Here is a 13,450-nt window from a genome sequence, read left to right on the forward strand (position 1 = left end):
GTTTGCTAAGGCGCTTCAGCAAGCGAAAAGATTAGCTCAGCATCATAATTCGATGGTTAACGTAAGAATTAGTTAATTAATTTAAATAGATTAAAAAAATTAATTAAATTAATTATTTATAATAAATAGATATTATTTTTTTTAAAATATCTTTACTAATCAAGTATATTAGATAAAAATACTGTTATTGCAAAAAATACTTTGAAAAAAAAGATAGACATAAAAAATAAAGTGAATTAAGATTTTATATTTATGGTCAAAATAAAAATTAAACAATTTTTTATATTAAAAATTAGATGCTATAGTTTATAAATTTTGGAGTTGAGCTACTTTTTTTAAACATAATTACAAATGCACCTAAAACTTACTTATAACTGGAAAAAAATTTTAAAATTAAAAGATATTTTTATCGTTATACTTTTCTCTATATATTTCTTTTGCTTCCCAGTTAATTTTTAATATTCTTTTAAATAAAAATAATTTTTAACGATTTTGATAATATTTTTAATTCTTAATATCATTTTTCATTTCATATTTATATACATTATGTAAAATATATCATCCAATTAATTATGTAATATTATTTGGTTCAAAAATTTTTACATTACTATGTTTTTTTAATTTAAATATGTTTTATTCATTAAATATAACTTTTTTTATTATTTAATAAAATTTATTTATTTTAGTTATTCTACAAATTAAAATTACTTATTTAATTATAATTCAAATAAATTTTTTATTTTATAAACTAATTTTTATAAAAATCAATCTAAATACAAATCATATTTTAAAAGTCAGTTAAAAATAAATTATTTTTTTCTACCAATAATCCAGACGAAATCCATAGCCGGTTTCTCTACTTGAAACGCACCGTTGGTGTGTAAAATGAAAACGGAAAAAGAACAATAAATGCCAGAGTTTAATGCTGTGTTTAGCTCGATGGAGGGAAGGGGAGGGAAGGGATTTTAATCAAGGGAAGGGGAGGGGAGGAAAGGGGAGGGTAGCTACAAAGAGGAGGGGAGGGAGGAGGAAGGGAGGGGAGGGATTTTAATGATCTCCTGTTTGGATTGATTGGAGGGGAGGGGAGGGAGAAATTTTAACAATACCTTATTTTGTTCTAATAAAAAAAATGACTATTTTAACCTCATAAAATTTAAATGAATTTTCTCACTTTTTTATTTTGTTAAGATATAACTATATATATAATACAATTCACCAATTTTGATTTACAAGACATAGTCACACACTTATAGAATATCAAGATAAAAAGTCATGAGTGATAGATTTCAATCAGAGAAAAGACCTTGAAGGTAAAAGAAAATACCAACAATCTCTTGGAATTAGAAGAAGAGAAAAAAAAAAGTTTACAAATGCTCACTAATTTTGGAGACAATTATCTTAATAACTTCTTGTTAGATACCCAAAAAAACTCTCTTATGTAGAAATGTTTACGAATGATTAGAGGTTAACAAATCAAAGGGGTATATAAGGAATTAAAATATTATCTCTTATCTCCCCTCCAAAAAACCCCACTTTTGGAGGGGAGGTTAGAAGGGAAGGGGAGAGGAGAAGAATCCCTCCCCTCTTTAAAAAACATCTTAACCAAACGAGGGAAGGGTAGGGGCTCCCCTCCCCTCCTAAAAAATTACATCAGTCAAACAAGGGGAGAGGAGCAACTCCCCTCCCCTCCCCTCTAAAAATCCCGTACCAAACATAGCGTAAAAGTCAAGAGAGCAAAAAGCTCAGAAGAAATGCTGCCACGCGTTATGAATAAATATCAAAATAAATATTTATAAAGAATTGGTACTCAACATTTTGTATTTACTCTTTTCATTTCTAAATGTATCCTTCCTATGAACATTAAAAATGCCAAATATTTCCTAAAAAAATTTAATATTGTTTTCATTTTCTAAAGAAAGCATTACTTTTTAATCTGTCTCTTTAAATACTTCAGAAGGCTCAGACCAAAAATAAATAAATACTTTAAAAGGCCGGGTAAGTAGTAGATATAGAGTTTTTGTTTGTTCAAATTTTTATTTATTTATTCCTAATTAAATAAAAAATAAATATGATAAAAAAAAGGTTAGTCTCTTGTAACGTGAGGAGTTAAGGTATAGTATTAAATTTAAAGTTTAAAATATTTAATTTAGTAATCTTATATTTAGTTCTTCAATTTTAATTATTTGTTTTATAATTTTTTTTCCATATTTGAGATGTTTCGCCTAAAACCTCTTTCACACGTGGTTTGATGATATTAAGTAGCAGTAACTTCTGAGTTTTGACTAATCAGTATGCACATATAGTTTTTGTTTGTTCGTTAGGAGTCTTTGAATTCGATAGCATTTGCCTTCCGTATGTATGACCAAAATTGACACAAATTGTCCTTAATTATCTTAAGTGGCTTGTATTGTTCTAGCTGCTGATTGCCTAAGATATAGCAATCAAACATGAGCCCAGGAATTGTAAATTCTCCTTGAATTAATTTCTTCTGGGAAGAAACCGAATATGGTTGTCGCGATCGAGATCTTCCTAGAAATTGGTCAATGGATTCGAAAGATCAAATAAAAGCTCACAACATTTTGCATGTAGTAAAGAAGTAACTGATACAAATATAATGCCCCGTTTGGTGGCATGGAACTGGAGGGGTGGGAAGTGGAAGTGGAATCGGAACCTAAAATTTAGGTGTTCGTTATGCCTGAAGCCACTTCCATAGAAGTGCCAATTCCATCAAATTTGGGAACTGGCAATTCCTTGCTCCTGTCGAGAACTCAGTTCAGTTCCATGGAATTGAAGAGCTCTGACCATGTTGCCCTTCCCCCTCCCATCAACCACCTACCTCTATCGCTCCAAGCTCCATCACCCCCATCCCTTATTCTTCTTCTTCCTCTGTCGCTCCCTTGCTCTTTCCTTGTCCACATCCGTTGCAAGCTCAAGTCTAGAGATCTAACGATGGAAGATCTGAGTTGATGGCAAGGCCAATGATGCTCACCAAGTAGATTCCACAAGGAGGAGGACGGTGAGAGGATGCTGGCACAGGCAATGACAAAGGACATCATGTGAACGATGGTGCAAGAAACAGCAAATGACGTCTTGCTCTTTGATCTGCGATTTTGGTGACAAAGACAGTGTCTTCTCTCTTCAATCTGGTGGTTTACCAACTGCAAACTATTGATAGCGTCTTTTCTTCTTTGATCTACGATTTTTGCTGCCTCCATTCTCCCCTATTCAATTAATGTGATTTATGCGACATTCATTCTTCCTTTGTCAATGACTTTCACTGTAATTTCTATTACCTCCATTTTTTAATTTGATTTGTTTGTCTCTCTACGTTAATGGGCAGTTCTACATACTGATATTTTGCTTAGTGATGTTATTATTGATGGGTGGTGGCTATCGATAACTTCAATGGTGGTCGTCGGTAGTTTTTGTGGAGATTGATGTGTGACCGTGTCTTTTTTAGGTGGAGGCTTGGATTTTTTTGAGAAGGGTATATTGGCCTTTTCACATTTAAAATTGACATATTGATCAAAGATTATATTATACTTCTATGGTCATATCAAACACTTTTGAACCCACTTCCTATTCCACTTCCACTTCATCTCCCATTTTCGTTTCTATTTCTATCAGAAACTCTTTCATTGTAACAAGCAGGGTATAAATATGCTGATACAAACCTCCAAACATCCCAAAACTTTAGGTGCAGTGCAACCTTTTGAAACGTTTTGAAATGCATCACCTAAAGTCAAGTCATTACAGATGAAGTGTAAAGAAAAAGAAGGGACTAATTGAAAATAGGTGCGATAACATAAGTTGGGCTTGTGAGCTCAATTTGCCAAAAAGTGATAGATTGAGTTGGCAAAATGAAAGCTCATTTTGATGTGAGTTTTTTTAACTTACACCTATCAAACCCAACCCGTTAAGGGCTAGCTTTTTCCCCACAATTTTATATTTTGATTTTCAATATAAAAAAAAGAATTTATTAGTTTCACTCAATTTAAATATAACCTTGTTTTTTTTTGTTTGTTAGGAACTTGATTGATTCTAGTTTTGATTTCTCATGTTTCATTGGTTTATCATTTTTCATATTAATGAAATAATTATGAAAAATAAACTATATGTTTACATTTACAAGTTTTAGAGGTTATTAATTTAATTATTTCATTTTATGAATGTACTTTTGGATGTCATCAAATGGAAACCATCTATCATGTTTTTTTCTCATTGCAGGTACAATGAAGTTTTCTGGTTTGTTGACATATCCATTAGGCCTTTTGAATTTGAAAATGACCTCTTGGTTGGTGGACACATTATTTGAGTTATATGGGGGAAAATGATTTTGATTCACTCAAATGATCTGGTGACAAAGGAACTCAGCTACTCATCAAGGAAGTCTACCTACATACTCCTCAAGCTTCCATTCAGAAATTTAAAGGTTAATACTACATTCTATCCTAAATATAAAATTTAGTTTTTAATACAAAGCTGAATCTTATATTTAGGATCGACATTTCCTAATTAGACTGTGTTCGTCCTAGGAATTCTAGTGCGTCTACTCTCTTGCAGTCTTCAATCAATTCATATGAATGAAATCTCCTCTTTTCTTGTGGAAAATCATGAACAAGAAGTTAGTGAGCTGTTGGATCCCAATTGACACAGCATGAATTCCATATCCTGTTGAATGTTAAATGGAGAAAATCCATTATGAAGACTGACTGATTTTATTTGCATGTTTTAAGAAGATAGTACATACTATGATGGATTCTTAAATTAATACAAATTGGATCAGGTTATAGTATTCCTAAAAAGTAACCTTTAAAATAGTGATGTTGATCATTGACATTTTAACAAATTTGTACTTCTGAGTGAAAACTTACAGATATTAATCATTTTACTTTTATTGCAGGTTGTAGACTCAAAGGGAAGTGGGGGAACATTAGAGGCATGCCGAGCGCATGAACAATGTTGGAGGACGATATGTCATGAAATGGCTGGAAACTTGGCAACAAAATATCCTTTGGATTATACAGTAGAAGGACTACTAGCTAGCCAAGAAAAGAATCTCGATCCCTCCTTCTAGAACATGGACACGTGGAAGGATCTTCATAATTCCTCCAGGCCCCACCACCACCCTTTCATCTGGAGATGTTGGCACGTAGTTCAAGCTTGATGCAAACCCATTGGAAGACATGACCCCAATTTATATGGAAATTGTGCGAATTGATTTGACTGAATTCCACAATGGGTAGTTGCACACGCAACATTCCTCATGTTTAGCGATAAATTTTAACTTAAGTTTTTTCAACCTCTGTTTCAGCACATCCCATTCTTCTCTACCTCATATTCACCTGCTTCCCTAAAGTGTGAGGCCGTAGGCCGAACTATGGGTAGGACGATAAAGGAAAGAGTAGCAGAATTTGCTGCAGGACAGGCAAAAATCCATAGGAATGCAATGGCAAAATTCTGACAATGAACCTCGCCAGGTGTCAGAAATATTACATATAAACAAAAAATGCATATCGTGTCGGACCCAGGTTATTCCTCTTGAGCTCCACAAATTGATCTACCAGCTTACGGATTATTGGGCTTGGATCTACCCTTGATGGGTCGGATTATTTGACTGGATATTAAGAGAATATTTTAATCAAATATCTAAGCAATATTATGATATTTTGACTTAGTCAAAAATTTTAAATCAAATCCAATTGGTTACGATATAAGTTAAAATTAATTTATATTGTTAGGAATATATATTTAGAACTAATTAAGGTTGATTATGGATTTAAATTCAAATTCATAATATTAGTAGTTAAAAGATATTTGAATATTCAAATTCAAATTCAAACTGATGGATTTAATGGATATTTTGCCTTCCTAAAATACCCTTAGCCAAAGCTATAAATAGAAGCCTCCATCTATTAGTTCAACTCATCCTAGTAGTTAAGTTTTCATACTCTTTCCTCTCTCTCTCTCTAATATTCTCTCTTGTGTGGTGCTCTACTGTATCACTCAAGTTTAAGATCTAATAGTCTAAACTCTACGTAAGCCAGTAGATTAACTCGTGGATCCAAACATGGATTCGACCCAGTACATGTTTCTAGTTTATATTTAATATTTCTGACATTGGTATCAGAGCCAATTTATTTTTGAAATGTAAAAGAATGAAGATGGATTCTATCGCATCGGTGGAAGATTATTTATTCTTAAAGTGAACAAAAAAATCTAAAAAGAATGTTATCAAGAAAGTGAAGGAAAGAACAAGAATATGAAGTTTTTAGTATCATGTTTGTTATTGTTTTCTTCTGCCTTGCAACCTTACTAAGTTCATTAAGACTTGGGGAGCAATCTATCAGTATGCCACCTCAGCCGTTTCTTACTTTGTCTTCATTCCTCTCCAGTAGTATAGTACAATTACTATTTCTAGTACAGGTTAATGTATAGCACCCCTTTTTTTAGTACATCATGCTTGGAACCTGAATTATCTTAGACCTACTTCGTTTTGGACCCTTTTTTATACATCTCCACCTCATGAGATATTGGACTGATTTTACTTTAAATTTTGAGCTTCTGAAGATTAAGAGAGCCCAACTCAACTAAGTCTAAAAAGATAATAAAAAGACTTAAGGTGCAATTTTATCCATAATCTTTTAGTGGAGCAATTTTACCCCTGATCTTATTTTTTAAGTGCAATTTTACCCGTCATCTTTTTACCGGTGCAATTTTGATCGTGATGGGCAAAATTTTACGTAAAGATTAGAAGCAAAATTACACCAAAAAAAGATGAGGGGTAAAATTGTACCTGAAAAATAAGGTCATGGTCAAAAGTGCACTTAACCCTTATAAAAATAGACAGTTAGTTCCTAATCTCTACTAGGAGGTGCTTATATTTAGTGTCTAACAATACTTTAAACAGGATTATCTTTAATAAAAAAATTCTAAATATTTTTGCAACAAAAAAATCTTAAATTTTGGAGATTATTGCGAGAATGGTCTTTCTATTGGCCTTTGAGATAAATTTGACCTTTTTTCTGAGAGCGTCGAACGGTATGGAAGGACCAATGGGTGATTTTACAAGTCTTTTCATGTGTGTCTATTGAATTATTCAGGGATCTCTATGCATATGGCACCATGACTCAATCTGAGATTTTTCATATAAACATGCATAGAAGTATAGATTTTTCGTTCCCCCTAATGATTTACTAATCATGTTACAGGCAAGAGTTAACTAAATTATCTTCACAGCGATGGGAACAAGGTCAATTTTTCTAAGGGCAACTTAAGCCAAATCCCCTTCTTTCCCCGCAATTATCAGATAGCTATTGTATTTCACTGTATTTCCTGCCCCATTTAAATTTGTCCCACTTATACTATGGGAACTGGCTTTTGCTGCACCATTATCTCCAAATGCTTATGATCCGACATGCCCGACCACTAAGCCCTCGGAACCAATTCAACACGAGACACCAAACAAAGCTTCAAAAGCACACATTATTTTCTTTCTTTGTTAGCGAAGTATCGGCATTGGATTTGAACTAATGGAACTGGACCATGGCTTATAATTTATCGGTATCAAGTTAACTAAAGACAAACTCTCTGAAACACAAAAGAATACAAGGATGACTATGTTACAGCCACAGGAAATGAAGATGAAACAAAAATAAAGGAAATGCCTTTGAGAATCTATGGGATTTTCTTGTAATTACTTTAAAAGATTATTATCAAGGTAATAATATAAACGTGAACTAATCTGGCCCGCAAAACAGTGGATATAACCACAAATAATGAGCTGCATGATATCCTTCAAAAGTAAAGGAAAGAAACAGTACATAGATCTAAGTTTTGACACATAAATATGGTGTTGGTTTGTGCATGTGAAGCAGAAAAATTGGGCAGTGATAGGAAAAAGTTTTATTGAAGTATTAATAAATTGTCATGTTATTCGCTTGATTTGATTGTTTTCTTTTTGTTAAAAGCGGCTTTTAGATATTTTTATAGGCATGGCATTTTATAGGCAGAAACACGATTAGTCGTGTTGTGAGTAAATTGAGATTGGAAAAGTAGGAATCTGATGTCGTAGCATTGTTTTTCTTTTCTGTGTTGACAACATGAGCAAAGTATATCCTGCAGAAGTAAATTGTTTTGCTTACTGCGTCCTTAGTTTTCCTTCCTCTGTCCCAACTACATCAATGTTACTCTCAGTGTTAGGCATTTATTTTTGGAGTGAAGCATAAACTGTGTTTAAGATATACAAATAAAAAATAGCTTATTTGCAGGGCATGTTATTTCCAATATTTTTTTTATAATAGGACAATTATATTAAGCTAAGAAAGCGATCCAGATTGTACCAAAAACATTAGCAAAAGATACATAGTTGGGCTCATACACTTCAAAAAGTCCAATGTCAATAATCGTATTTCGTTGAGGTTGCTGATAGCCAGATTCTCTTTCTTATCCACTGACACGAGTCGTTCTCATTCTCTCAATTTTACATTCTGTCGCATAGACGCCCCAATTCCTCTCTCACAAGCAGAGATTGCTTTCATTTTGAACTTATTTGTAAATGTTTCAACAGCCAAAATATGCCCCATCATATCCCAAGTATGTTTTCTCCTCGTGTTATCGTCCCTTACTGAAATGTTTGCAAGTTCCTCCATGTGTATATCAAAACTATTCCCAAATGTGAAAACATTACTTGATAGGTTTGGCTTCCAATGAGCTTACAAGAGGTTATTGTACAACCTCATATCACAGTGTGGCATGGAAAACAATGTTGGTTCCAGGGCTTGTCTCCTTCCTTCTTTGTTGAGGTGTAAGACCCAACAATCAAGAGATTCTGAAACTTCAAGTTCAATGTTCAAAAGGATGGGATCAAATACTTCTATTTCACCAGTCCAAATGAAATCCTTTTTCATTAATATTTGAAGACCAAAGCTGCAGCTGTGAACATTTGTTTTTTGAAATACTACTAATACCATAAATTACCATTTGTATCTTTGATTTTGATCCCAGAACTCTCCGTACGAGTTTAGAAGTTGGTGAACTTTGTACCTGATTCCAAAAATAATGATAAAACTGAGACTTTTTAAGTTTATTTATACTCTTTTTTTTTTTTTCATTTCAAGCCTCAATGTTTTCACACTAGCATGATAAACTTGTTCATCTGTGGAATACCATAGTGTACTGTTTATCCTTGATGTTGTCATTTATTTTTGGGAAAATGCCAGAAAAATGCACCTCCAACTCCAAAAGCCCAAAAACGTCCGCCGAATTTCAGTAATTCCGTTTTGGTACCAGCAGACCATTCTGGGATTATTTTCTTAGACAAAAAGACCAAACCGCCCTCACCCATTACAAAGCGTGGGCACCACATGGGCACCACAATAAACCGCACACCGAAGGAAGATAGGCGGGAAGGAAAGGAGAGAAACGTGCGTGTTCCAGCAGGTCGAAGGTGACGAAAACGTGGTGGTTCGAAAGGGTAAGTGTTTTTCTGGAATCATATGACTGTTTCATCCTCCATGCATGACTGTTGCGGTCTGTTTTCTTCATTTTGGTGGTCCTGCGTTCTGTATGTGGCGTTGAGGGTTCAGAGTAGGTAAGGGGCGGCATTACGTAAGGCATACGTTCTTCATATTGGGGTGTTGGTTTTTCCTTTTTTAGGTGTGAGAATGGTCATCAATCTGAACAAATGAGTTGATTAATGTTAGATAAGGTTAGGGTTCTGGCCAAGTTAGTTTTGTCAGCTTAAGAGGGAGACGATGCTGTAGCAATCGTAAGTTGATTCATCTGGAGGTATTGGTTGTTGTTTTTAACTTGTGGGAATGGAACGTATGAGTCGGGTAGTGAGTGATAGAGTTAGCTTAGTCTGGGACGGTGTTTATAATGATCTGTTTTTGGGGATAGCAGATGGTAGCTGAGGGAAATTGGAAGAAGCGCTGCGATGATCACGTATATAAGTAGGCTGAATATCCATAGTAATGAGGTTGTGAAGGGTGTTGTTAATAGTTAAAGTGGAGTTGTGAAACGATATATTGAAGTTGTTAACTTTGAAAGTAGCTGTGTTGGGTTTATGAAATATCCTTTTTACAGAGATGACATTGTGATGAAATATTTTCCTTGTTTGTTGCAGGGTATAATGCAGAATGAGTTGCAATATTGGGTCAACATATTCAAAGACACTTGCGTTGATTTTTCATCTTGGTGGAAACTTTGTTAATAATGTTGAAGGTGAAATGAGATACAATGGTGGGAGTGTGAGAGTTAGAACGATAAAACAGGGGATAAGATACGAAGAGTTGAGGTTAATGATATTGGAATGGTTTGATATAGATGTTAATATTTGTGACATGAAATATACAGTGAGCCTCGATGATAAGGCATTAGTAGATTTGGTTGATGATAGTGAAGTTGATAATCTTTTTCAGTATAATGACACTAGTGCACATGTGTATCTAGCATTGAAGGAGAGTACACCGGAAGTAATGGATGATCCACAAATGTGAGACTTGTTTTTTTATGGTTATTTTAGTTGTTATTTGTTATATTGTTGTTGTGAATTTGCTAACAAAAGTTGTAATTATGCATGCAGCATTGACAACTACTTGGGATTGTCACAACAAATGTGTTTTTTGTCAAGTAGGGAGAATAATATGGACGGAACAGTTTGTGATGAAAATGGGGGTGACTGTGTAAGAGAAGGCGGTGGGGGATGTCATGTGAGGCTAGTAAGTACAGTAGAGATTGCACCAACACCAATGCCCGAGATGAATGCTGTGAAGTGGAAGGAATTGTTGTTAGGAAAGAAGCAAACTTTTGCAAATGCCACAGAATTCAGAAAGGCAGTATATAAGTTTAGTATTGCAGAAAACTTCGAGTACAAATATGTAAAAAATTGTGAGGAATGTGTGCATGTGAAATGCAAAGTTGAAGGTTGTCCTTGGCGGATAATAGCAAGAGTAGCTGCGAAGAGAAGTCCTTTCCTCGTTGTAACTCGACTGAGTAATGAACATGTGCATAATGCCCAAGAGATGATGCAAGTTACACATGGTGGAAGAGCAGCCTTGACATCATCAATTATCATTGAGGAGGTAAGGGATCACACTGAAAAGCGTCCAAATGAAATAAGGAGGACCTTGGCAAGGGATTATGGTGTGAAGTTGACATATAAGCAAGCATATAGGGCTAAGGAAAAAGCATTAGAGGAAATACAAGGGAGGCCTGAACAGTCATACATGTTGATACCATGGATATGTCAACGATTGAAGGAAACCGATGAGAAGACGGTAGCTGAATGGGTAGCAACTGTTAACAATATATTTGAGCGTGTTTTCATAGCATATGGTTGTTGCATAGAGGGTTTTTTGTCTGGGGCAAGACATATACTGTACATAGATGGAACACATTTGAGTGGACCATATAGGGGAACACTGCTATCAGCCTCAGCATATGACGCGGACAATGAATTGTTACCATTCGCGTATGCTATTGTGAAAGGAGAGACTTATGAGGAGTGGGCATGGTTCTTAAACATGATAAAACAGATAGTTGGTGCAATCCAATTAATTATTGTGTCAGATCGTCACAATGCAATAATAGGAGCTGTTGGAGCAATATTTGGAGGTGACCGTCATGCATACTGTTATAGACACGTGAAGGAAAATTTCAGCTCTGAAATGAATAAATTATACAGAGGTAGGAGGAGAACTAGTGGTATTAGTAAGGAAGTTGGATTAAAGTTGCTTGATGACATTGCATATGCAAGGGTTAACGTTGAGTTTGATAAGGCAATGACAAGGATGGGAAATTTCAGTCCTCAGTTACTTCAGTGGCTTAACAATCATGGTGATATTCATAAGTGGGCAATGAGCAAGTTTGCATATAAACGGTGGGATAACATAACAACGAACATTGCTGAGTCATTCAATGCTTGGATTGTAAAGGAAAGGCAGCATAATGTTGCCCAACTTATTCATGAACATCGTGAGAAGGTTGCAAGGAAGATGTTCGCAGCAAGTGTGGCAATGAGGAACTGGAGAAATGGTGTGGGTCCAAACATTGATGGAAAAGTGATGGAAAATGTGGCTAGATCGATTCATATGCATGGTGAACCTTATGGAGGTGGTAGGGTCTGTGTACATACTTCGCGTGGAGCCTTATATGTCAATGTTCAGTCACATGAATGCACTTGTGCTGCATGGCAAATGACAGGGATTCCGTGTCCACACGCTTGTGCTGCAATAAGGGTGGTTCATGCAAATGTGTATGATTTTGTGGAGGACTGTTATAAAATAACATCCCAAGAGAAGATTTATGGGAACACCATGATTCCAGTAGTGACAATTGACAGGCCTAATCCTAATGATTATATGCTGCAAAATATGGGAAACCAAGTGTGGCTATACCCACCTACAACTAGTAGACCTTCGGGAAGGCCAAGAATTAGGAGGCGGGAATCCCAATTCCAAAACAGGAAGATTTACCACTGTGGACAGTGTCATGAACCTGGGCATAGTAAAAGAACATGCAGAAATCCAAACCCAAGTTAAAATTGGTAGTCCACGTGTGGGTTTATTTTGTAAAGGTTATTTTTTGTTGTGGCTTGTAAATATTTTGCAACTCTTCATATTTTTTTGGATGAAGGGTTGTGTCATGTGGGAAGTCGACATCGTAAGTCACACATAGTCAGTGAAATGTGTATTTTGATGTCAGTGACAAGAAAACATTAAGTGGGGATGAAATATTAATGTTAGCCTGTCACTGATTGTAAGTACTGTCAGGAAGGATCTGGTTATAGGAAAATACCTATATTGAAGTTGTTATTTCCTTTAACTGTGTTGTTAACAATGACAGAAGTTGCAAGACGAGTCCCCTTATTATTCATGTTTGATATTGTTGCCTTATATTTTATGTTTTTAAGTATGATCATCGTATATGAACTTCATTTGAACTGAGTTAAAAATATGGGTATTACTAATCATTTTGTTTTATGACAGTTGTTAAACTTTTACTCGAGTTGTTGAAACATTATTTAGTGGTTGTTATATGGTTTACTGAAGTTGTAATATGGTGGGTTTAGTCATTATTGGAAATGCTGTTGGGAACGCATATTGAAGTGGGTTTAGTCTGTAAACACGTTTCTAAAGAGGGCGTAAGCACGCCTGTATACCAGGTGGTAACAGGTATACCTGCGTTGTGATAACCTTATACTGACGTTGTTAAAAGGTTAACCGAAGTTGTGAAAAGGGTTTTTTCCCCCATCTTGAGGAAGCTGTTGTGAATACCGATACTAAAGTTGTAAAATTTTAAAATAATGTTGTTAAGGCATACACTGGAGTTGTGAAATTTCTCCCCGATCTTCAACACATTTCCAACGAGGGTGTGGGCGTGCAAGGGACCCGTTAGCTTACGGGTATACTTGAGTTGTGTAAAACCTATACTTAAGTTGTTAAACGCT

General features: G+C 35.0%; 1 protein-coding gene and 1 long non-coding RNA gene across 2 annotated transcripts; both read left to right on the plus strand.

The window, feature by feature from the left end:
* The first annotated feature begins 4,353 nt into the window (after window positions 1-4,353).
* On the plus strand, window positions 4,354-5,231 carry LOC114725118 (uncharacterized). The gene is made up of 2 exons (XR_003738399.1): window positions 4,354-4,432; window positions 4,904-5,231. It is a non-coding gene; the product is annotated as an uncharacterized LOC114725118 (long non-coding RNA).
* Window positions 5,232-10,646: 5,415 nt separating this feature from the next.
* LOC114725157 (uncharacterized) lies at window positions 10,647-12,542 on the plus strand. Its single transcript, XM_028911643.1, has one exon. It carries the CDS (start codon window positions 10,647-10,649, stop codon window positions 12,540-12,542), a length of 1,896 nt encoding a protein of 631 aa, XP_028767476.1.
* Window positions 12,543-13,450: the final 908 nt, after the last annotated feature.

This window comes from Neltuma alba, unplaced genomic scaffold (genome assembly GCF_004799145.2).
Source record: "Neltuma alba isolate B1F8T4 unplaced genomic scaffold, ASM479914v2 tig00012228_pilon, whole genome shotgun sequence".
Classification (NCBI taxonomy): Eukaryota; Viridiplantae; Streptophyta; class Magnoliopsida; order Fabales; family Fabaceae; genus Neltuma; species Neltuma alba.